A 25,730-nucleotide genomic window follows, 5' to 3' on the forward strand; every position below is an offset into this window, starting at 1 on the left:
CTTGAATAACAGATATGAGTATGTTATTCCATGCTGCTTCAACTTTACATAAGATTTCATCAATCGTAGTGGCTGGCAAATACTGGCATGCCGTTTTTTCAGCAACCTCTGACCACTTGTTTCTGGGGAGTAAGAGATCTGGAGGATGCACTGGTCAGAGCAACAGTTGACCACCCTCTGATTTGAAGTAGGTCAGGACAATAAAAAAAATATGTAGTTGTGCATTATCTTGTTGAAAGATAGTGTCATAGAATCCTTGAAGATAAGGCACACTCATTGGTATTACCAGGTCAATAATATAATGGTTGCAGACCACTTTAGTCATTATGGAAACCACAGGTGATGGTGTTGTGTACCTGATGGCATGTTATACAATCATGCCCTGTGTTAGGTCCATATGACCATGAAAGCAATCTATCAACATCTGTTCTCCTTGGAGCCACCACACATGGATTCATCCATGGTGATACTGTGGAACTGGTACCTAGCTGAAAAAATGAAGAAGGTGTCACTCCTGTGCCAGTGCTGTGATTGCACACATCACTGTTGGTGCGTCTCTCTGTGCTACAACATTGGTCTCTGTGCTGACAGTCCGTGGTGCTCCAGACATCATCACATTGTCTATATGGGTACTTGTCTTACTGAAGATAAGCCTGTTTACTGGTTCAAAGTGACGTGGCTGTTAGTTCGTGCATGGTTGAGCAACAATATTTCTGTCGTCTCAGGTGCTAGTCGTGTGAGAGTGTTAAGATCATGCTTGGTGTTGAGTATGGCCTTCTTGAACCTATCAGTTCCATATCTGCCTGGCAGGTGTGGGATCCCAACCAACATGAGCAGAAATATCATGGGATGATAAACTACAGTCTCACTTGGCGAGAACCCATCACTGTTGAATCTTGACATGAGATGGTAGCTGTTTTTTCATTGTGCACGAAGCATAAAACAATCTTCCAACTGACAAACAACATTGCTGAATGAGAAACATGCTGCATAATATTTTGTTATGCATGCAATATAAATAGTCTTACTCCTATCTGCTCTCTGCTGTTGCTCTCAACTGCTAATGATTTGCATAACAAAGCTGCTGTACACTGCATGCCAATTTGACATTCAATTCAAAATTTATTCACTGACTGCAACTTCTTTGAGCTCAGCTGTATTAGGTATACATGTAATACCTATTAGTGACATATAAAGATCGGTGCATGACTAGAACACTGACATTTGTTGCAATTTCAATAGCCAGATGTGAATGTGTTCCACAGTAGGAACAACATTTCCTGACTTCCTCCTATCATTTTTCCCCTGCATCCAATTCCATACATCTCCACTTTCTACAGCATCCCACCCTTGCCATGACTGTTAACTGTCCTTGTCTGGTTGGACAGAGAGAGAGAGAGAGAGAGAGAGAGAGAGAGAGAGAGAGAGAGAGAGAGAGAGAGGTTGGGGTGGGCTATAGAAGGGGTCACTTTTGATCCTCTTAACAGCACTATGTGAATCATACATCTTACTGTGACTTGCTGGTGTAAAGCAGATTTCCACAACATCAGACACTAGATTTACACCCACACATCACATGTCCAGAAGTCTGACACAACCAGTATCAGTACACAGATGCAGGATTCTGTTCTCAATTAAGAATGAGACTTGCTGCACTGGAGATGGAGGCAACATGTTTGTGACATCTAATACTACTATGGTTATTGTCAGCGGAATGCTATGCTGTCAGGTACAAAGAGTGTATAGGTAAGATCCAACAATATAAAGTATGGATAAAACATTCAAGAAAACTAAGAAAAAATATGTAAAAATCTTTTATTTGATTGTGGTATCAAATATGACTTTACATATAATTACACTGAAGTAGCTGGTAGTTATAACTGGATTATTGTAGATGTTATTCAATGTAATGTAGCTCTGTTGAATACTATAAGGACTTTGGGAAGGATATTTCCTCAAGACATTAAGGCAAACAAAACTATTTTCAGAATGCCATGATGTTGGAACTTCAATAGTGGCAACTGTTTATTCACAACTGATACAAAAGAGTTACATGTTTGCACCTGTTACTTTCCTTCAAAGTAGTCACCAGTGTTGTTTAGAATCCGCTGCCAGCAATGTGGAAGGCGTAGTATATCGTTATCAGAGCCTGTTCTGTTGATGGTGCAAATGGAGCGATCTTCTGCCTGTCAAATCTCTGGAACAGTTCTGAAGCGAATGCCACAAAGTGGTTCCTTCATCTTCGGAATCAAATCAAAGCCACAAGAACTTAAGTCCGGGGAGTATGGTGGATGGTACACTACTTCCCAGTCCCATCAACCAAACAGAGCAGCCACAGCTTGCACTGTATGTGCCCATGCATTGCCATGCAAAATGATGGGTGGATTGTGCAGAAAGTGTCACTGCTTCTTTCGCAAAGCTGGTTGCAAGTGATGCTCCAAAAATGAACAGCAATACTGTTTGGTCTGTTGATGGTCTGTTGGTCTGCCATGGAGGAACATAATGCATTGGGATAATACCGTCACAGTCGTACATGAGAATCACCATAGCTTTCACCATACTGGGGCTCTGACGCAATTTCAACTTTCGCAGCGACCCATAATAATACCATTCATTGGATTGGCGTTTCAGTTTTGGCTCATATGATGTGGCCGACGTCTCATCCAGTGTTATGATACGGCATAAGAAAGCCTCTCCTTCGAACTCATAGTGCTCCAAGTACATCTGAGCAGTGTTGTAACGCATCCATTTCAGCATTTCCGTCAAGTCATGCAGAACCCATTGTGATTCAGTTTTTTGCACGTCCAGGCATTCCTTCAGGATGCAACACACAGTTGTATGCACTAATCCAGTTTCATGGGCGAGCTCACGAATCATATGGGATCGATCATTCTCCACTAATACGACAGCAGCATGCACTTCTTCTTCAGAGTCGCTAGGACAACCTGCCCGATGCATGTCTACCACAGTTTGCTGACCTTCATTGAAGGCTTTTACCCAGTGTGCCACTGTATGGAAATGCCGATTCCCCACACGTCTCTTGAAGACCTTGATGACACTCTTGTGCTGTATGACCTCTGGCACATTCAATCTTGATCCAACTCCATTGTTGCTGTTTCGAAAACATAGTGACACCGTTACGTTAGACCGCTTGCTCACAATTGTGCACACACCGGTGACGGGGGATGGGCGAGTCCATTTGTTCGGAAGTAAGTTAGGTGTGTCAACAACGTGTGCTATCAGCAACAATAGTAGATTCCATTATTTTTCCCTGTAGGCTTTGCTTTCCATCTATTTCCATAAATGAAAGTCAAATGGAGGTCCAACGATTTTGAAGCCAAACAATATGAGGAGTGCAATGAGAGTATGAGGCTGATACTGAAGGTTGTGAGCAATCCTTTGTAACAACTGCAGTTCCACAATGTAATAAAAATAATTGCATTTTTGTAATCTAGAGACCTTACATTATGTGTTTTCATATTGTGAAGTCATTTTCTGTCAATATGACCACAAAGACTGACTATGATGTTTCATTTCAACAGTGTGCTGGTGTTGAACTCCTTGTTAAAGAGGAAAATCTGCTGCTGAGATTCATATGTGCATGGGTGCCAGCAATATTAGGAGATGGGAGAAACTCTTCAAAAATGAGATCATGAGTGTCCAAGATGAGCCTCACAGCAATTCCCCTTGATTGCCTCCACAGTTTGTGAAAACGAAAACAGCTGATGAGTTTATTAAAAAAGACAGACATATCACTATAAAAGGAATTGCAACAAAACTCGAAACACTCAACACTGTGTTGCCAATGAAATTACTGAAAGCCTCAGTTATCAAAACTTTTGTGCCTGTTAATGAATATTAGACCAAAGACAATAATACAATAATGTTCAAAGATACAGAGCCCGGCAATAAAATCTCCCTCATTTTAATAGATTGTCACAGAAAAACTAAATATGATAGAGAAAAATTACTTTTATTTATGAAAAATACATACTTTGGCATATTCGATTATTTGGTTTTAAAAATTATATTTGCTAAAGACATCCTCCATTGTTGACACATTGACAAAGTCTATCCCGAAAGTTCTCCATACATGTTCATCTCATTTCTCTTGGAATGGCTGCCACTTCTTGAGTAATGGCCTCTTTAAGTGCTTGCATTGTTGTGGAATGATGTTTGTACACCAGAGCCTTTAAGTCTCCCCAAAGAAGAAAATCACAAGGTGATAAATCAGGCAACTTTGAGGGCCACGTGATGTCTCCTTGCAAAGAGACAAGATGACCAGGAACCAGCTCACACAACATTTCCATAGAATGCTGAGAGGTGTGGGATGTTGCTCCATATTGCAGGAATCACATTTCTTGATCTTCATGATCTGCAATAAACTGATTTAGCATAGGCTGGAGGAAGATCTCTAGCATGTGACAGTAACAGTTTGAATTAACTGTTACCACGTGGCCACCTTCTTTGAAAAAATACTGTTCCCACACAAAAAATTCACCAACAGAGCACCAAACTGTCACATGAGGGCTGTGTAGTGGTTTCAGATGAATTTCATGAGGGTTTTTCTGTGGCCCCGAAACAGAGATTCTGTTGTTTACAGTTCCTGATAAGAGGAAATGGGCCTCACTCGAAGAAATAAACAAAGTGCCATGTGGAATGTTTTGAAGAATTTCCTCATACACAACTCTGAGAGTTTCAAAATCTCTTTCACTTAATTCCTGGTTACCATCATTTTGTAGGGGTGCATATGAAGTTCTCAGTGAAGAATTCTTCTTACACTCCTATCAGATAATCCCAGGGCAGCTGCATGTTTAAGTGCTGAATGTATTGGTGATTGTTGCATAGACATTATTACATGCGCCAAATTTTCTGATGTTGTTGCAGTATGAGGATGGCCAGTAGGTTTTCTTCTCAGTTCTGAACCTGTCTTTCTAAAGTTTGACAACCACAGTTGGATAGTTTTCTATCCGGGACATGATCATGTCGGCCAAGTTTGAATCGTCTCCGAAACACTTGCTAAGAACCAGCGTTACGCATAAATTCCTCCAAAAAGAAATGCATGATGCTCACCAAGCCAAGCCATGGAGCACACTGGAAATGGCATGTACACTGCTTTCAAACAAAACACACTCCATCTCAGTATCCTCACTACAACTCACACACTGGCTATGTCAAATGCGGGAGGTTTTATTGCCGGACCCTGAATCTTCAGATATTTTGAAATTGAGACAATATTTTGTTCAGTAATCTGACAGGCCCCTCCCCCCATGAAACATGGACCTTGCCATTGGTGGGGAGGATTGCATGCCTCAGCGAAACAGACAGCCGTACCGTAGGTGCAATCTCAACGGAGGGGTATCTGTTGAGAGGCCAGACAAATGTATGGTTCCTGAAGAGGAGCAGCAGTCTTTTCAGTAGTTGCAGGGGCAACAGTCTGGTTGATTGACTGATCTGGCCTTGTAACATTAACCAAAATAGGCTTGCTGTGCTGGTACTGAGAATGGCTGAAAGCAAGGGGAAACTACAGCTGTAACTTCTCCCGATGGCATGCAGCTTTACTGTATGGTTAAATGATGATGGTGTCCTGTTGGGTAAAATATTCTGAAGGTAAAATAGTCCCCCATTCAGATCTCTGGGCAGGGACTACTCAGGAGGATGTCATTATCAGGAGAAAGAAAACTGGCATTCTATGGATCGGAGCATGGAATGTCAGATCTCTTAATCGGGCAGGTAGATTAGAAAATTTATAAAGGGAAAGGGATAGGCTGCAGTTAGATATATTGGGAATTAGTGAAGTTTGGTCGCAGGAGGAACAAGACTTCTAATCAGGTGAATACAGGGTTATAAATACAAAATCAAATGTGGGTAATGCAGCAGTTGGTTTAATAATGAATAAAAAAATAGGAAAGCGGATAAGCTACTATGAACAGCATAGTGAATGCATAATTGTAGCCAAAATACACATGAAGCCCATGCCTACCACAGTAGTACAAGTTTATATGCCAACTAGCTCCGCAGATGACCAGAGATTGAAGAAATGTATGATGTGATAAAAGAAATTATTCAGATAGTGAAGGGAGACGAAAATTTAAGTCATGGGGGACTAGAATTCGATAGTAGGAAAAGGAAGAGCAGGGAAAGTAGTATGTGAATATGGACTGGGGGTAAGGAATGAAAGAGGAAGCTGCCTGCTAGAATTTTGCACAGAGCGTAACCTAATCATAGCTAACACTTGGTTTAAGAATCATGAAAGGAGGTTGTATACATGGAAGAGGCCTGGTGACACTGGGAGATTTCAGATAGATTATATAATGGTAAGACAGAGCTTTAGGAACCAGATTTTAAATTGTAAGACATTTTGAGGGGCAGTTGTCAACTCTGACCTTAATTTATTGGTAAGGATCTGTAGACTTAAACTGAAGAAACTGCAAAAAGGTAGGAATTCAAGGAGATAAGACCTGGATAAACTGTAAGGAACAGAGGCTATAAAGAGTTTCAGTGAGAGCACTAGGGAATGACTGACAATAACAGGTGAAAGAAATACAGTAGAAGAATAATGGGTAGCTTTGAGAGATGAAATAGTGAAAGCAGCAGAGGATCAAGTATGTAAAAAGATGAGGGCTAGTAGAAATCCTTGGGTAACAGAAGAGATTTTGAATTTAATTGATGAAAAGAGAAAATATAAAAATGCAGTAAATGAAACAGGCAAAAAGGAGTACTAACATCCCAAAAATTAGATCGACAGAAAGTGCAAAATGGCTGAGCAAGGATGACTAGAGGACAAATGTAAGTGTGTAGAAACATGTATCCCCAGGGGTAAGATAGATACTGTCTGGAGGAAAATTAAAGAGACCTTTAGAGAAAAGAGAATCACTTGTACGAATATCAAGAGCTCAGATGGAAAACCACTTCTAAGCAAAGAAGGGAAAGCAGAAAGGTGGAAGGAGTGTATTTAGGGTTTATACAAGGGCTTGTACTTGAGGGCAATATTATGGGAATGGAAGAGGATGTAGATGAAGATGAAATGGGAGATATGATATTGTGTGAAGAATTTGACAGAGCACTGAAAGACCTAAGTCGAAACAAGGCTCTGGGAATAGACAACATTCCATTAGAGCTACTGATAGCCTTGGGAGAGCCAGCCATGACAAAACTCTTCCATCTGGTGAGCAAGATGTATGAGGCAGGCAAAATACCTTCAGACTTCAAGAAGAATATATCAGTACCAAGCCCAAAGAAAGCAGGTGCTGACAGGTGTGAAAATGAACAAACTATCAGTTTTAATAAGTCATGGCTACAAAATGCTAATGCGAATTCTTTATAGATGAATAGAAAAACTGGTACAAGCCGACCTTGGGGGAGATCAGTTTGGATTTAGTAGAAATGTTGGAACACATGAGGCAGTAATGACCATACGACTTACCTTAGAAGTTAGATTAAGGAAAGACAAACCTACGTTTCTAGCATTTGTATACTTAGATAAAGCTTTTGACAATGCTGACTGGAATACTCTCTTTCAAATTCTGAAGGTGGCAGAAGTGAAATACAGGGAGCAAAAGGCTATTTACAATTTGTACAGAAACCAGATGGCAGTTATAAGAGTCGAGGGGCATGAAAGGGAAGCAGTGGTTGGGAAGGGAGTGAAACAGGGCTGTAGCCTATCCCCAATGTGATTCAGTCTGTATATTGAGCAAGCAGTAAAGGAAACAAAAGAAAGATTTGGACTAGGAATTAAAATCCATAGAGAAGAAATAAAAACTGTGAGGTTTGCTGATGACATTGTAATTCTGTCGGAGACAGCAAAGGATCTGGAAGAGCAGCTGAACAGAATGGACAGTGTCTTAAAAGGTGGATATAAGATGAACATCAACAAAAGCAAAACAAGGATAATGGAATGAAGTCGGGTGATGCTGAGGGAATTAGATTAGGAAATGAGACACTTAAAGTAGTAAATGAGTTTTGCTATTTGGGGAGCAAAATAACTGATGATGATCGAAGTAGAGAGGATATAAAATGTAGACTGGCAATGGCAAGGAAAGCGTTCCTGAAGAAGAGAAATTTGTTAACATCGAGTATAGATTTAAGTGCTTGGAAGTCTTTTGTGAAAGTACTTGTACGGAGTGTGGCCATGTATGGCAGTGAAACATGGACGATAAATAGCTTAGACAAGAAGACAATAGAAGCTTTCAAAATATGGTGCTACAGTAGAATGCTGAAGATTAGATGGGTAGATTTCATAACTAATGAGGAGGTGGGTGAATAGAATTGGGGAGAAGAGGAATTTGTGGCACAACTTGACTAAAAGAAGGGTTTGGTTGGTAGGACATGTTATGAGGCATCAAGGGATCACCAATTTAGCATTGGAGGGAAGTGTGGAGGGTAAAAATCATAGAGGGAGACCAAGAGATGAATACACTTAGTAGATTCAGAAGGATGTAGGTTGCAGTAGTTACTCAGAGATGAAGAAGCTTGCATAGGATAGAGTAGCAAGGAGAGCTGCATCAAACCAGTCTCTGGACTGAAGACCACTACAACAACTATGAAGTTTTGCATCCAGTAATGTAAAGCATAAAAACTGTGCTGACGTAATGTTTGCCACATCTTTTAATGAGGAACAGTGGTGACTGTTGACATTCTTTGCCTGTTTATCATGTTATTATGTACTAACAGAGAAAGGCTTCTACTTCATTCATACACTGATGAGCCAAAACATCACGGCCACTGCCTACTGCAAGGTGGAATGCCTCCTGGTAGTGTTGTGGGCGTGTGACACAGTAAGGAAAGAATGTAAGCAGAAGAGAGACGAATGGGCAGACATTACAGCAAAGATACAAGCTGCAAATGCATAAATCCTCTGATATAAGGGATATTGACGAAGTGCACGTTGTTGTGGTGCTGTGGATGGAAATGAGAATTTCTGAAATAGCAAAGCTCTTCACCTGTTGGTGTAATACTGTCATGAACACCTATTGAAAGTGGTTGAGGAATGTTGAAATAACGAGTAGGCCATGTGGTACTGGTTGATCATGTCTCATCACAAAATGCAGAGGTCAGAGGATCACTCACTGTGTAATCCCCAATAGGCAATGATCTGTGGCTGATCTGACAGAGTACAGTGCCAATGCAGGCACAAGTGTTTCAGAGCACAGTGTTCAAATGTCACTGTTGAGCATGGAGCTCCATATCACATGACCCCTATGTGTTATTCTGTTGACCCAATGACTTCATCAGTTATGATTGGATTGGGCACAGTATTACTGAGTTCTCACCATGGATCAATAGAAATGTGTTGCCTGTCAAATGAATCACATTTCTTGTTACCCCAGGTCAATGGTTGGGCCCTTAAATGTTGTCATCCAGGCAAATGGCTGCAAGAAACATGCATCACGCCACAGATGCAGGCAAGTGAGGGCAGAATTATACTATGAGGTATACTGAGTGTAGCTTCCATGGGATCTACATGATAGTTAAAGCATCATGGCAGCAGTGAACTATGTGAACATTATTGCAGACCACCTGCATTGCTTCATAATTGAAGTCTCCCTATGGCGATTACAACTTCCAGCAGGATAACTGTCATTTTACATCGTCAGAATCATGCTACAGCGGTTTGAGGGGCATTAACTGATATTGATGTCTTGGCCAGCAAATGTTCCTGACCCGTATCCATTGGAAGACATATTGGGGGGTGCCACCTTCATGCCTGTAAACAATCACCCTGTAATTTGTGGGAATTGCTTGACCTGTGCATAGACATCTGGTGCTACATACTTCTGGAATCCTGTAAAGGACTTGTAGAATCCATGCAAAGCAGAATCCCCATTGTACTGTGTGTGAAAATTGGAATAACACACTATTAAAAAGGTGGTCATAATGTTTTGCTCATTGGTGTATTTTGTTCAGCTTCACGTTCGTAAGAAATTTTTGTACAGGAAACTATGTCTCATGATGTTCACTGTTAAAAAATGAAAAAACACTCTGGAGTCTGTACATACAATTGTCACTCCGTAATAGGCAACGACAGACTAGAAGAGATCAAGAAAGAGCTTACAAAAATCAGTTGGAGTATTGTTGGTTTAAGCGAAGTACGCTAAAAAGGGGAAGACTGTCTCCATTTGGACTCTGGCAACTTGTTCTACTTTTGTGGCGACCCAGAACGAAAACTCAATGGAGTTGGTTTCTTAATTAACAAGAATATCACTGAGAGAGTGTATGTCTTAGAAAGAAATTCCAGCAGGATAGCTCGAATGGTCCTTAAGATATCAAATAGGTGTAAAATACAGATTGTTCAGGTGTACGCTCCCACCTCAAGCCACCGTGGCTAAGAAATGGAATCTTTTTATGAAAGCCTGGATAGCATCTGTAAAAAAGGTAGCGATTGTCACTTCCAGTTGGTTATTGGCGATTTTAATGCAAAAGTTGGCACCAAGAAACAATGTGACACAGAGATGGGCAACTGTGGGATTGATGATGGAGAGATTAGTCCAGTTCGCTGAGTACACCAATATGTCCATCAAGAACATGTTCTTTAAGAAGCACCCTGATCGAAAATGGACTTGGAGGAGCCCAAATTTTAGTGTTAAAATGAGACAGACTTTATTCTGTCAAACATTCCACAGATTGTAAAAGGCGTATTGGTGCTAAATCAGTTCAGCATTGGCAGTGATCACCATCTGGTGAGAGCAAGGGTCGAATTCAGTGTAAGAGATGAGAAGAATAAACTTATGAAAGGGGAGAGAAGTGTAATCAACCTCAAAAACCTAGAAGAACATTTGTCAAAATTCCAAGAAGTTCTCCAAAGTAAAGATGAAGATTTGGCGAAAATGATTGTTTCAAGTGCACAAGAAGTTGGTGGCCTATGCCAAAAGAATAAATAACCAAAGAAATTCGGTGCCAAAACTGAAAAACTTTTAAAACAGAGGAGAGAAATGAAAATCCAAACCGATCGTGATGTGGTAGCGTGTTCCGAACTATGTAAGGTAGTGCAAAGAGAATTGAAAACGGACATACAGAAATTCAGTGAAGTCACCTTACGAGCAGGCTTAGTCAACAAGACAAGTTTAAAGTCAGTCAAATGCAAACTCACAATCGGTAAAAATCAGATTATCGCACTTGATGGAAATGACAGACGAATCACTGAAAATGAGGAGGTTTTGTAGTTCACCAGAGACTTTTATAGCAATTTGTATAGCAAACCAAGGGAAAATTTGAGTGTATCTAAATTAAATGATGTACCTAGTGTTCCAGATATACTCCCATCGGAAGTTAAGTGTGCTCTAGATAGCGTGAAAGAGGAACAGTGCCGGGTGACGATGAGCTCAGTGTTGACATCCTGAAACTGGCAGGAGAGGTAACAATAAATCACTTGGCAAAAGAATTTACTTCCTGCCTGCACTATGCTCAATCCCACTATCGTGGAACAAGGCAAAGATTATATTGATACACAAGAAAGGAGGTATCCACAACATCAAAAACTATCATCGTATCAGCTTGCTTTCAATTTTGTACAAAATTTTCACAAAGATCCTGTTAAATCGAATTAGTTCCACCCTACACTCAGCCCACCCTATAGAACAAGCAGGATTCTAAAGCAATTTTAGCACCACTGAACACATTCTGACCATTAGTGAAGCGATAAGCAGAGCAAATGAATACCAACTGCCTCTCTGCATTGCCTTTGTTGATATTGAAAAGTCGTTTGACTCCATTAGCCATATAGCTGTCCTCCAAGCTTTGAGTGAGCAAGGAGTGGGAGCAGCATACATTGAAGTGCTCAGCAATATCTACAAAACTTCTTCGGCTTATGTTAATATTGGTGAATCAATTCAAGAATTCCGTATCATGAGAGGTGTCAAGCAAGGCGACTCCATCTCCCCAAAACTGTTCTTGGCTGTACTGGAAATAGCAATGTCAAAGCTGAGCTGGGAAGGTAAGGGAATTAGAATTAATGGAAGAAGACCTATCAATCTGAGATTTGCTGATGATATTGCCTTACTGACCAACAACTTCGCAGAGCTCCAAAATTTAGTTACAGATCTTGCATCGGAATGTCAGTTGGTTGGCCTGAACATGAACCTTTCCAAAACAAAAGTAATGTCCAACAAATGGGTCCCAGCTGGAGATGTGAAAGTCAAATACAGTCTATTAGGAGAGGTCAGTGAATATGTCTACCTTGGCCAGATTATAAATATGAAGGGAGACATAAGGCCAGAAATCTATCGAAGCATCAAGCTTGGCTGGCAAGCATCTGGGAAGAATTCAAAAGTATTCAGATCAAAAATGCCAGTAAATTTGAAGAAAGCAGTATTTGATCAATGCATTCTTCCTGTGATGACGTATGGCTGCGAGACATGGACACTGAACTCATTTACAAAAGGACAGCACAGAGAGCCATGGAGAGATCAATGCTGGGCTATACAAGAAAGGAAAGGAAAAGGGCAGATGACATCCGGTCTTTGATGAAGGTTAATGACATCTTAGAGAGAGTAGGTTCCTTGAAATGGCAGTGGGCTGGCCACGTCGCAAGAAGAAAAGACAACAGATGGACGAAGCTAGTACTGGAGTGGAGTCCGAGAGAGCACCGGAGGCCTAGAGGAAGACCACCAGACAGATGGGACAAAGACATCAAGAAGATCGCTGGTAACAGCTGGCAGAGAACCGCCCAAGACCGTTCCACTTGGAGAGGACTGCTGAAAGCCTACTTGACTCCACGACTTGAAGAGGCCACATCATTTAATGATTGAATTGGATGATGATGATAATTACCAGGATAAGAAAACACTTGGAACAAAGATTTAAATACTTTTATCATCACTCATGATCATCAATAAAATATAGTTTGTTTGATTCAGATAGAAGAGTAGCAAATGTTAGACATCTGTTAGTTGCTCTTATTTATATGCATTTTTAACTTAAAATTGTTCATAACATTATCTCTTGATATGTTTATTATTCTTCATTAAATGCACTGTATTTGCTAATGAGAAACTGACTTATGTGTCTCCTAGTAGTTTGTAGCAACTTCACTTGTCCAACTGGGTATGTCATCTTGATATTGACTTGACAAGGCCCTGAAAGCATTAGTTATGCCAGATCACAACAGTTTCCAACTCCTCACAGTTGTTTCTTAAAATGGGGTCCAAGGCACACACCTCTGTACAATACATAACTTAAAATAGTGCATCTGTATTACAGTCCTCACACCAATGCAGAACTGCTGCAATGAGTTTTTCCACACTGTTACGACACATAGACAAATGGATTCTTGTAGTTGTGTTCCAACATTCAAGAAAACATGGTCCTTAAGGAAATGCAGCAAATGTATCTGCTGCCTTTTGCTGATCCTGTGGCCCAATGTCATTTTATGACAAAAACAGATGATTTCCATCAACGTCTTATGCACACACTGTTTTATCAGTGCTATATTCACTGTGAGCTGAAATTTCATTTTTATGATACACGAAACCACATTCACAAAAACCAGTAGTTCCTTTCATTCTAAATTTGTATCTTAGTCACCCTCTTTTGCTGACTATACAGTCATCTCCCATGGAATGTTTATCACTAGCATACAATCTTCACTGTTCCTGGTAGCCCCTTTACACATACACATCTGACACAGCCCTTCAGATGGTGTTCAGCCCATGCATACATGCTATCGTGTAATTCTGATCCTTTAATACCATACCCAACTGTCTGTTTCAAATTATTTCTTAGAAACAGTGGTTATCAGTATATATATATATTTAATTGAGTCAGAAGCAAATACAATAAATAGTAATTACTGTTAAAAACAAAAGAGAAAAAGAATTATGAAACTACACTACTGTTGCCCAAAATCTCGCGTCAACTGCACTTGGAGCTGTGAGCAGATCTTCTTCTGTGACAGATTCAGGGCATAGTTGTTCCATGGTGTGTTCTTCTCTGCAATCAGGATTGGTGGTATCCATTGGAAAAGTGTCATTTCTGGAAGTTATTCCTGGATCTTTTAACTCCAGACTGAAGGCACTCGAGTGACCTTCACATGATACAGTTCTGTTCGTGGCGAGGTGAGAGGGTTTCCAAAAGTGGTGGGTAGGACAAATTATTCTCAAGTTGTGAAATTCACAGTTGTTTCCTTGCTGTGTGTAGTTTTGTTCACAACACTCAAGAGGTTTTGGTGAAACTTCCTTCTGAGCCTCAACCTTGGGGCTATTGGAATGTGCCCATGGGATGTATGGTTTTCCTGATAAGCCTGTAATGTAACTTCAAGTTATAACATTTACTTCTAACTGTTAATACACCAGTACTTCTCACTTTATTCCATGTACCTGCAGGTTCACTTTCATGCTGAGGCTATGACACTTGATAAATGAGCAACTGAATTAACTGAAATAATGCTTCCTTGCATTTCTCATAATGCTGCAAAATTTTACCTTTTGCACTTTTCTGTCTCTCAAACAAAAGTGCATCAAGAGGTTTCTTGTCAGCCACAGTAATTTTTCATTCTACTTTGTACACAGTAAGAAGGGAGGAGACACAAAGAAATAACTAAAAACTCAAAGACTGAAGGAAAGGGGATAGAGAGAAATTAAAATTGAAACTTGCTTGAGCAGCGAAACCTCAACAATTACCTGCTAACAGCCCCAAAAACTTGCATCTCAATTGTAATTTACATATTGTTTCTTCCTCTTCCATTTTGTTTCAATAAATGATGATAAAAATGGGAGAAAAGTAAATAGCCTAAAGTACTGCTTTATCCCAACAAGTACAGTACATCTGTCTATACTATTTACTGCTGCTTACTTTTAATTTAAATAAAACAGTGGAAAAACCATGCTGGAATAACAATAATCTGGAAAAGATAGATGGCTACTTATCTTACAGAGGTGGCACTGAGTCACCTTTCTGTTGTTATCTTTAGTGTATGTATTTTCTGGTAGTATATCATTATGCATCCAACGTCCACTATTAGATAAAGGCCTTTTCGGCACATCTAGGTGTTAGCTGTCTGAACAACTATAACTGCTCGTTTGAGATAATCAGCCAATTGTATGAAATATGAACTCCAGCATGTCAAGAATGAATAACAGTTTCCACCAATAAACACAGTAGAAGATATCTGATAATACTTTAGAGTAGTTAGTGCTGGAGAAGAGTCTGCCAAGACACTATTGCCCTGTGTAACATTCATGGAATGTGACACTGCACACAGAAAACAAACCAAACCCCAGCCTTTCTAGCAGTTGGTGCGCAATCTCTTTGAAGAAAGGAAGATTGGGTTTAACATCCTGTCAACATTGAGGTCATTACAGACAGAGCACAAGCTCAGATTGTGTCAATGGTGGGCAAGGAAATTGACCATGCCATTTCAAAGGAACCATCCCAGCATTTGCCTGGAGCGATTTAGGGAAATCACGTAAAACCTAAATCTGGATGGCTGGATGCAGGTTTGAAACATCGTCCTCCCAAAGTCCAGTGTGCTAACCACTGTGTCACCTTGTCTGGTCTGGTCTTTGAAGGCTTACCATAACTGACAATCTTGTTTGCTCCCTCGAGGTAAGTGGAGCGTCATCCAAAAATCCTACGTTCAGGTAAAGGGTCTGCTTTGGATGGGTGCGGTTGTGCTTGAGGATGAGGTTGGGGCTGTTTCTGTGTGATGCATGTGTTGACAGTACTTCTTGGGACATGTGAACTGGTTTCACTCATCAGTTGAGACTGTGGTTGTTTTTCCATTCATTAGAATGTCCAGTTTGCTCTCCTGTTTTGCCTACACAATGCGAGTCTTGACAGGTGGTTGTAGTGCTGGTTTGACAGCAACTGTGCGTAGCATGATGTATGCAATGTTTTTAAATCACAATGCACATAGTTTGGTCTTGTGCTGTGTCTGGATTGTCACTGAGGACTAATTTGAGCAATATTTTTCTTCAGGTGACAAATTAAGTCTGTTTGGTCGTGGTCTGCAAGCTGCACAGAACTTGGGTTGATGTATTTGCCAGGGAGTCAGTGTTTCACCATAAATGAACTCCACTGACAAAGAATCCAAGTCCGGTTTATAAGTGTTTCGAGACCAAGCAGGACCAGGGGTAAGGCTGTTGTCCAACTAGTGTCATGACACATCACTGCAGCTTTCAAACAAAGGTGCAACCATTCGCACTGTTGCTTGTTGTCCTATGATGAATAGTGTTGCAGATAATGCTAAGATGAGTAAATAGTTCTCATTCAAACTGTCAGCAGCAGCTGGTGGTGATGTGCAGTAGATAACCGAAGTGTGAAATCCCGTTGGACACAAAAGCGAAGGCTAGAACTTCTGCTGAAATGTTGTCAGCAGGTTTTGTGTTTGGCTAATGAGTGGAATGATCGATTGCAGTTAACAAATAGCACTAACCATTTGGTGGCAGTGGCTGACCTATGATTTTGATGTGCACATACACAAATTGTGTTGTAGTATCTGGAAAAACTTCCACTTGTTTATGCACGTGGCGGGGTATCTTGCTGCGCTGACACTGGATGTACGTGAGTGTACTCGTGACCATCCCTTTGCATGCCAGGCCATATAAGATGTTTTGAAACACGGTGAGCTCAAGGTCTAACACCAGGATGGCACAGATTGTGCAGTCTTTCAAAAGTACATCTGCGAAATATGAGTGGCAGAAAAGGATGAAGCCTACCACTAGATATATCACTGTACTGCACGAGGGAAGTCGACCACTTATAGCTGTAGGGTGGACAATGCACCTTTCAATGGATTCTAGAGTTCCTGGCCAGGTTCCTGTGCCTTTGCAAGTTATGCAAAATCAAAAGAATTTGTTATGCAGATAACTTGAGACAGTCAGCTATCACATTGTAAATGTCTGAAATATGAATGATGTCAGTGCTGAATAGGACAATGAGCTCTAAATGATTGTACTGATATGGTGAGCATTTGTTGTTCTGTCGAAAAGTGTAGACAAGCAGCTTGTGCTCGGTAAAAATTGTGAACTCTCTGGCTTCCGACTGGGAGGTGAAAGTACGTGATTGATTCATAAACAGCAACAAGTTTGTGATCGTAAGTGCTCCATTTTTGCTGGAAAGGTGAGAACTTGTGTGAAAAGGAGGCGAGTAGTTGCAAGAACCATCGATTAGTTGTTGATTCTGCACCAATAGCATTCTGGCTAGCATCTACCACCAATGCAAGCAGTGTGTCCAATGTGGTGTATGCCTGAGGTGCAGCATTTGCCGTGCTTTGCACTGCTTCTTCAAAGGCATGGCTTATTGTGTCTGTCCTTTGGATAGGAAAATTCCCCGTAATTTTAGGTCTGGAAAATGCTGCAGTCAGTGGTTCTTGGAATTCAACAGTGGAGCAGATGACACCGATATAACTACAGCATTCCTAGAAAACAAGTAATTCCCCTTTAGTTTTCAGGCCGTGAAATCTTCATTATGGCTTCTGCTTTCTCAGGAAATGGTAATGACCCTGCTGACGAAATCAGATGGCCCCAAGAGATAATCTGTGGTTGGCCAAATACGTAATTGGCAGCATTCAGTACCACAACATGCTGCTCTGTGTGTTTAAAGACTTCCACAAAATGTTGCTGGTGCTGTTCTACAGTGACAGAAAAGACAAGGTTGTCATCTAGATAGGCAAAACATAATGGCAATTCTTGCAGCATATAGTCAATAAAACTCTGTCGAGACTGTGCAGCACTGCATAGTCCAAATGGCATGCTTCTTGTATACCGACTGGGTAGAGAGGTGATGACCGTGGACTGCTAGAAGGATGAATGATACCTTCCTTCAGCATAGAATTGAATTCTGCCTTTGTGATAACCAGATGGTGAGGAGTTAATTGTCTAGACCTCCACGAAACTGGTGGGCCATTACTCATTTTAAGGTAATGAATGGTATTGCGATGTACTTCTCTTGGAACACTTGGAGGTCATGTTATAGCTGGAAACTGCTGAGGTAACTTGGCATATTTATAGCCTGCCATCTGGATGAGTTTGGCATTATGTGTCCGCCCCCGTTAGCTGAGTGGTCAGTGCGGCGGAATGCCATGTCAAGGGGCCTGGGTTCAATTCCCGGCTGGGGTTGGAGATTTTCTCCACTCAGGGACTGGATGTTGTGTTGTCCTCATCATCATTTCATCCCCATCTATGATGCACAAATCGCCCAATGTGGTTGAATACAATAAGTACTTGTCCTCAGCGGCCAAACTTCCCCGAATGGGGGACTCCCAGCCCACAATGCTGTATGATAATTTCCATTTTGGCACTAAGTATCACTGCACTGCATTGGATTCTGGCAGTTGTGATGCTGCCGATGAATCCTGCATTTGCCACATCCAGTGGGAATGATAATGGAGCAAGAAGTCTGGTCTAATTGTGGGTTCTGTGATGTCAGCGATGGTAAAATTTCAGGGGAACGCATGGCGCAGTCCCAAGTCCAGCTCAATACAGTGAGTGCCATAAGTTGGTATGGAAGAATTGTTTGCTGCAGAGATGCAGGAGGAAGTTAAGGAACATGGATAAATACACAGTGTGTCCCAGTTCTGTTAGGATTGTAACTATCAAAAATAAAAGTAATGAATTATATTCACAGAATCGCTGCATTTATTCAAAATAGTTTCCCCCTGAATAAATACACAGCTGAAGTCATTTTAAAAGTGTTTTCAAACTGTCACTACTTTTTTTTGGAATTACATTGAGTACTGCACTACAATTTTTTTGGATGCCTTTGTGTTGTAACAGTGTCCTTCCATTGCCAACTTCAATTTGGGGGACAAACAGAAGTCAGGTGGGGACAAATCCGCCAAGTGATCCAGGACTGTGATATTTTTGCTGCCAAAACGATCTTGGCTTTGTGGCTGGGGCATTGTCAAGGAGCAATCAGGAACCTGCCTCTTGATGTTCAGATCGACTTCGACAAATTCTTGCCCAAAAATGATGGAGGACTTGTAAAACCTGTTGTTGCCTCACTGCTCCACCATCATTTTCCAGTGAGTGTCATACACGTACTGTTACATTAATGACGAGGACACCTGGTGCAGCGATGCTAGCACTTTGACCCTCTACATGGCTGTTGTTGAAGCTTCAAGGGTCGTAATGCCACAGTTCGCCACGAGAGACCACTGCAGTTTGGAATTTCACACAACCCATCCTAACAGAACAGGGACACATGGTGTACACAAATCTGAACCAGCGTCCAAAAGAAACTTTTGTCCCATCCTCTAATCCCTGATGAGGAGATGCTGAGGTTGTTATCAGCAAACGGATGCTCCTACGTCCAACAGCCAGTTGGGTGAGCACAAAGTGAGGTGCACGTGCGTGTACGATCTCCCAACTTCCTTCAATACTAGCAAAGAGAAGGTGGCTGCTCTGCACCACTCAGGGCCAAGTTCATAGAGGAATGACTACACAATCTCTAACAACAGTATCCGCTGTTGTTGCTAGAGCTCAGCGATGTAACGACTCACTAATCTGTTTAGTCACAGCGTTAACCTTAACTGTGAGGCCATTGTAATTTGCCCAGGTTACCACTGATGACAAAGCAATGTTATGCAGTACTGCAACTGCATTCATTGAAGTTGGCATTGTTGCAATAGCTTCTAAAGTCATTTCTGTCTGACACACTATTACAGCTTTCACCTGGGTGGGAAGACGGCTACTCCACAGTGTAGTTAGTAAGGTATCAGGCAAAGTATCTGGATTAACTTCCCTGCATAAGTGCCTAAGTTACTGTGACATTTTTCTGTCACTGATAAATGCTTGCTATAGTGCTTCGGTGCACACTTTTCGCGTGAGGTGGAAACCCTGCGAATTAATTTGGTCTTGAATTTGTCGTATACCTCTCTTTCAGAGGCACAGTTATTTCATCTTTGACTTCAGCCATGTAAAAACAATCCAGCTGGCTAAGCACCAAGGCAAATTTAGTCGATTCAGTTGTAATGAAAGCTTGCTTCTACTTATGCAAAGCATAATGCAGGATGATGAGGTTGGAATGAAGGCAATCTCTCAGTGAGCCGCAATACTGAGGGCACTTCAGCGGCCAGTGTGTCTTGCATTTCGTGAAGATTCTTCCATTGCACCTGAAAGTTAGTCTGTTTCTTCTCCTAATATAGACTAAACACACAGACTGAGAACATGTCACGGTCACTCCAATATAGATGCAGCTAGGAGTTAGCCATCTGAACAACTGTAACTGCACATTCGAGATACTCTACCAACTGTATGGAATATGAATTTCAGTGTATCAAGGAAGAATGGAAATTATTCACCAATAAATACAGAAGACTATATAAGATAAGAACTATTAGGTTAGCATCAACGTGTTTGTTGGGTTTCCTTCCATGCAAATCATCATCATGATATTACTGTGCCCAATTCCGTCATCCATGATGACAGTAGGCATGTTCACAGGGCTGCATGCACTTGTTCCTTTTCGTAGTGGGGCACCGCATGAGGTAGCTTTAGTGTGAATTTGTGGCAGTGGATTGCAGCCGTACCTGTAAGTCAGGTGTGAGCTTATTGATAAGAACTTTGTGCAACATAAAGTACCAAGTATGTTGGACTGACATGGGCACAGGACTTACTGAAACGGTGTCCTCAGTGGGACTGAGAGTAACTCTTCATGAAAACTGCCACCGAAACTAACACTCTGGCACTAACCTAATGTTGGTAAGAACTATCTATCATTGCCAAGAAAGTAATGTTCTCTGTAACATTCATTCATGGAACATCGTACTGCACATAACCCCACATCTCTGACAGCTGTGGTGCTAACTCTTTGATGGCTAATGTAAACAAAGCAACTGACAATCATGCCTGCTATAGCTTCTTCCGTGTGTCACAGTATTTAGCTACACTTATACAAGTTGCTCCTGCAAACTTGTTCTTATCCTTTAAAAAACTAGCAAAGGAATTCCTTGGTACATTTATCTGGCTTCATGCTCTGCCCACCCATATTTCATTTTCAGTTAGGTTGCACGTCAGTTGTCTGATCAATTTGTGGTTTTCCCCCCTCTCTTCCTGAAATTTTCAATAGCACCTCTCCATTTCTCATTGAAAAACCCTCAGTTCTCAAACAGTTTTCAGGCTAAAAATTCATGTTTTATTGCTGTGTCAAAACTGGTAATTCTACACACTGATTGTAATTTTCCATTTGTTTGAAAACACTAATTTTCCCAAGAGTGCTATGTATGCTTTCTCTCTTTATTTCTACTGATTTCCTATGTGAGGATTACATGTTACTTTAATGGTTATTCAGAGTTACTTTCAAACTGCTGTGTTCAGTTCTTCCCTCCACCATAAAAGTTTATTTGCACTAGAGGCAAGGCTATACATCATCATCAGTAAAACAAAGGTGATTCAGGTGTATTCCATTTACAACTTATTCCTTCTTCTTTTTACGAGTTTAGGAATCTAAAGACTTTCTCCAGGAATGCTGAGAATCATTTTGTTGATATTGAATTACTCACTATCCTTATGAAGTCTAACTGAAGCTGAAATTATATATCCTTCAGTACACTAACATTGGTTGAATTATTGTCTTGTTTCTCATTTTGTTGAAATTGAGTCAACAGTTTTTTCAAATTACATGAATACTAGGTAAAGTCGTAATTCATACTCATTTTAGTGAATATCTTGTGCATTGTGGAAATGGCTGAAATGTCTGTAGAGTATTTATTGTCTGTCCACTTTCTTGTGAAGCGAAATAATTACAGCACCATTTGTCTTTGAGAATTGCTTTCCTCTGCAGTTTTTCTATACGCAATGAAGTTAGTTTCTCTTGTATTGCTACACTGTCAGCTTCACTATTTTCTTTCTGTTATTGCTTCTGAAGCCATCTTGTTTAACAAAATAGATATCTACCTAACACAATTTCCATTATGTTTTCTTTTATCACTTTCATTACTTCGGCTATTAAACTTTTAATTATAACTTCTCACACGCTCTTGAAGATTTTGTGAATAGTTCTGTTTATCATATTATCTTATGTTCCAGTTGCTGTGTTCTTCCTACTATTTGCCTATTTCCATTGCAGATTTCTTTCCTTTTGTCATATTCATAGCTGCAGCTTCTTTGACGGCCAAACAACTTTTTTTTTAATTCCCCTTTTCACTATGTCCATGTTATCTACCTTTTCCTAGATGCTCTACTTGTTGCTTGCTTTAAACTGATACACCCACCAACCAATTATTAAATTATTTATTATAATCTACATTTATGCCAAATGAATTGTTTCATTCCCACATAGTATCTAATTTCTCACAATATCTTATGCTTTAAGAGATCACTTTCAATTTGAAAATTGGTACAACTGTCACAACCTGTGCAGTCTTCTGTTGTTTGACAGAATAATCAGTTTCAAAAAATCAATTTTCTATTTGTTTTCCACTGGAAGAATGTGGTAAGGACAAACCATTTTTCTTGACAAATTCTACTACAATTCATTAAAATTTTCCATTGAATATGTTTTGTTTATTTTTAAAACAAACCTTTCTATTCTGTTTGAAATCCCTTAACAAACTAACATTATTTCATTTTTGCAATAAAAGTCTGCACTTGAATTTCCTCTCTGATCTGCTCCTCTGTGACAAAACATATGTCCTGATTTTAATTATAATTGTTCCAACTTTTCTGTTGCAATTTTGATAGCCCTAATGTAATCAATTTGATGTTATTTAACTCCTATTTAAAGTCCCTACCATATCCACATGCAGCGATGCTCTGGTTTATTGTTCTTGAATATAAAGGGAGTTGTGTTTCTAATTTTTTTGGTGGTGTAGTTTTCCAAAATCTTTATATATAAAAATTCAGCCCGTGTATATATGCACTATGTAAAGGGAAAATGTTGTTACCAAAAATCTCAAAACGTTCTTGACCAATTTTTTCAAATATTAAATGATTCACAAGGACACAGACAATATATTTTTATAAATAACAGTGTATAGGTTTTCTGTTAAAACCAACTGGGGGAAAGAAAATGTTCTACTGTAAGAACATGTTATTTTGATTCCTTTGTCACAGGCAGTTTTAACTAGGATAGCCAGACACTTACACCGTTAAATGAATTGTTTTGCTCATATATATTCACTCTCATTATATTAAACAATGGACAATTCAGGATGGAATGTCACAGTATTGTGAAAAGAATAGAAAAGGAGAGAAGTAAAAAGACTGAGGATGCATTGGTGGAACAGAGGGCTGTGTAGTGCTGGAATGGGAACATGGAAGAGGCTGCATGGGTGAGTAAAATGACTAAAGGCTGAGGCCAGGAGGGTTACGGGAGTGTAAGATATATTGCTGGGAGAGTTCTCACCTGCACAGTTCATAAAAGCCGGAGTTGGTGGGAAGAATCCAGATGGTACAGGCTATGAAGCATCTGTATCCTTCCCACCAACACCACTTTTCTGAACTGTGCAGGTGAGAACTCAGCCTGGAATATATTCTATGTTCCCACAACCCTCCTGGCCTCAACAATCATTAGTCATTGTCATTAACCTTCTAGCCCCTTTCCTGTTCCCATTCCAGCACTACACAGCCCCCTATTCTACTAACACACCCCCAATCCCCCCCCCCCCCCCCCCATTTCCATCTAATCTCCTGACTTCACCTAGATGTCCTACCCTCTCTCCACCTCATTCCTGTATGCTCCCAAATCACCATCCGCCACTCCTACCCTGCTATCCCTCTCCCTTCCCGCCTCATTACCCCGGGTTTAACAAAAACAGGAAAGAAGTTGTATTTCTGACTTACAATTAGAATGCTACTACAGAATCTGAATTTGCAATAACAATAACCGTGGCTCAAGGTGAAAGAGATAGGCATAGGGGATAGAGAAGACGTACAAGAGAGGATGGAAGAGGTGATAGGCACAGAAAGGGAGAAAGAGGAGGGGATGGACAAAGAGATTGTGAGGAACAGATAGACAGAGACAGGAGGAAGTTAGAGATTAGGACGTATGCCTAATTCTCATACATCAAACAATGGAAAATCCCGGATGGAATGTGTGTGAGAGTTGCATCTGTGTGAGTGTGTATGTTGCCTAATTTTGGCGAAGGTCTTACTCACCAAAAGCTATATTTGTGACAGTCTTTTTACTGTGTCTATCTGCGACTCAGCATCTCCACTACATGGTGAGTGGCAACATTCCTTTTCATAATACTGTTAATTCCCATACATATTATAAATGTGTGCTTTCTCTTTTCATTTAACCTGACTGAGCCACAGCAATGCGTGACAGCGCACAGCTGACGTCTACTTCTCTCATCTGTGACAATTGAGTCAGTAGACTTCAGCTGTATTTGTGTTTTAAGAACACTGGACATTGTTCAATTTTTCAGTAATATAACCAGTAACTACTGTCCAACAATAAAGTATATGTTCTTTGTGTACTACATGGTTCAATCTTTAATAATAATCATATTTTTTTCTACCCTACTTGAATTTATTCTCCCTATGCAACCTATGAACTATTGAAAGGGAAAACTATATTAATAATGTCTTATTTAAAATTTATTTTCAGTAACAAGTGGCTGGAAGGCTTTGTGGAAGGCACTCCATTTCAAGAAGCAATAAATAATGCTAAGACTGGAAAAGATTGTATAAATATGTATTCAAAGTGCCCTTTAACAAAGGAAAAGCTGAAGTCTATGGCAAAATCTTTTGTTGCAACTTTAAATCTGTAAAGTTTGTAGGGAGAATGCTTTGTTTTGCGTGTTTTCATTGTTATTTTTTGTACCTGATGTTATGATAAAAAGATCACGAATAAAGCTAACTGTATAAAAATGTTTTATTTCATTTGTATTTCTTAGGACTGCCTGAAATATAAGGTCATGCAAGGACTCTTGAAATGTTCAAATACAAATTACCAACATTACTAAGTATGGAAATTAACTCATTCCCCATCAGCAATGATTCACCCTCACAATCTTACTTACGGAAAACAATGTTTGAATGTGTAAGGAACGAACTGTCAGTCTATTTATTGCCCTGCCCTGCTCTGCTCTGTAGTTCTTATACCTCTCGCCACTCCAGTTCACACTGCTGCTTTAAAAAAAGAGCAGAATAACATTTCTTATTCTCCTTCAAATATCGAAACTACACGATAACATCTGACTTCTTGTAACTTCTGGCATCACATGAAAGCTACTACAATTGTGCCCACAAAAATGTAACAAAGGTAATTGAAATGGAAGCAAGTTTTAAATTATGCTTTCTATGTGAAGTTGATATCTAGCATGACAGTCACAAACTATTATTACCACCACATGTAAATGCAATGTCTTATGTTAAAAGACAAAAAGAAACTATTATGTCGAAACTGAGTTTCATTATCTTATAATTACAGTGATAGCAATCCTGAAAAACTACACATATACATTAGTAATTTGTGTTAATGTATTAAAAACTGAACATCTGATTCTTAATTCTGGCAAATGTTAGTTTATTCGCAATACTGTGTTTACTAGCCTGAAACTACATGTTCTTCACAAACACAGAGTGGAGCAGAAATTATGACCATACATGATTCTTCACTTTTGGAAAGAGAAATAAAATTACTTGGATTAGAACTGGGCAATGGTTATGGAAATATCTTGATTCAGGGATTCCTAAGATATGTTGCATTTGGACGTCTAGTGAGCAGGCACAATCTGTGGTGCACATTGTAACATTCTAAAGTTTTCCCCCGTCAATTGCACGAGCTTTCACTACTGTCTACTAAAATAATTTTCAGTCAGCCAAAGCTATACTATACCTGCAGTAACA

The 25,730-nt window shown here is 40.1% G+C and overlaps 1 protein-coding gene across 1 annotated transcript in view; it reads left to right on the top strand.

Annotated features, from left to right (window-relative positions):
• The window catches only part of LOC126466552 (uncharacterized), a 52,148-nt gene extending 27,499 nt beyond the window's left edge, over positions 1-24,649 (top strand). The window contains exon 5 of the mRNA XM_050096397.1: positions 24,487-24,649. Coding sequence (XP_049952354.1) covers positions 24,487-24,649 — 163 coding nt within the window. The remainder of the gene's footprint in view (positions 1-24,486) is intronic.
• Positions 24,650-25,730: the final 1,081 nt, after the last annotated feature.

Source organism: Schistocerca serialis, chromosome 1, assembly GCF_023864345.2.
Source record: "Schistocerca serialis cubense isolate TAMUIC-IGC-003099 chromosome 1, iqSchSeri2.2, whole genome shotgun sequence".
NCBI lineage: Eukaryota > Metazoa > Arthropoda > Insecta > Orthoptera > Acrididae > Schistocerca > Schistocerca serialis.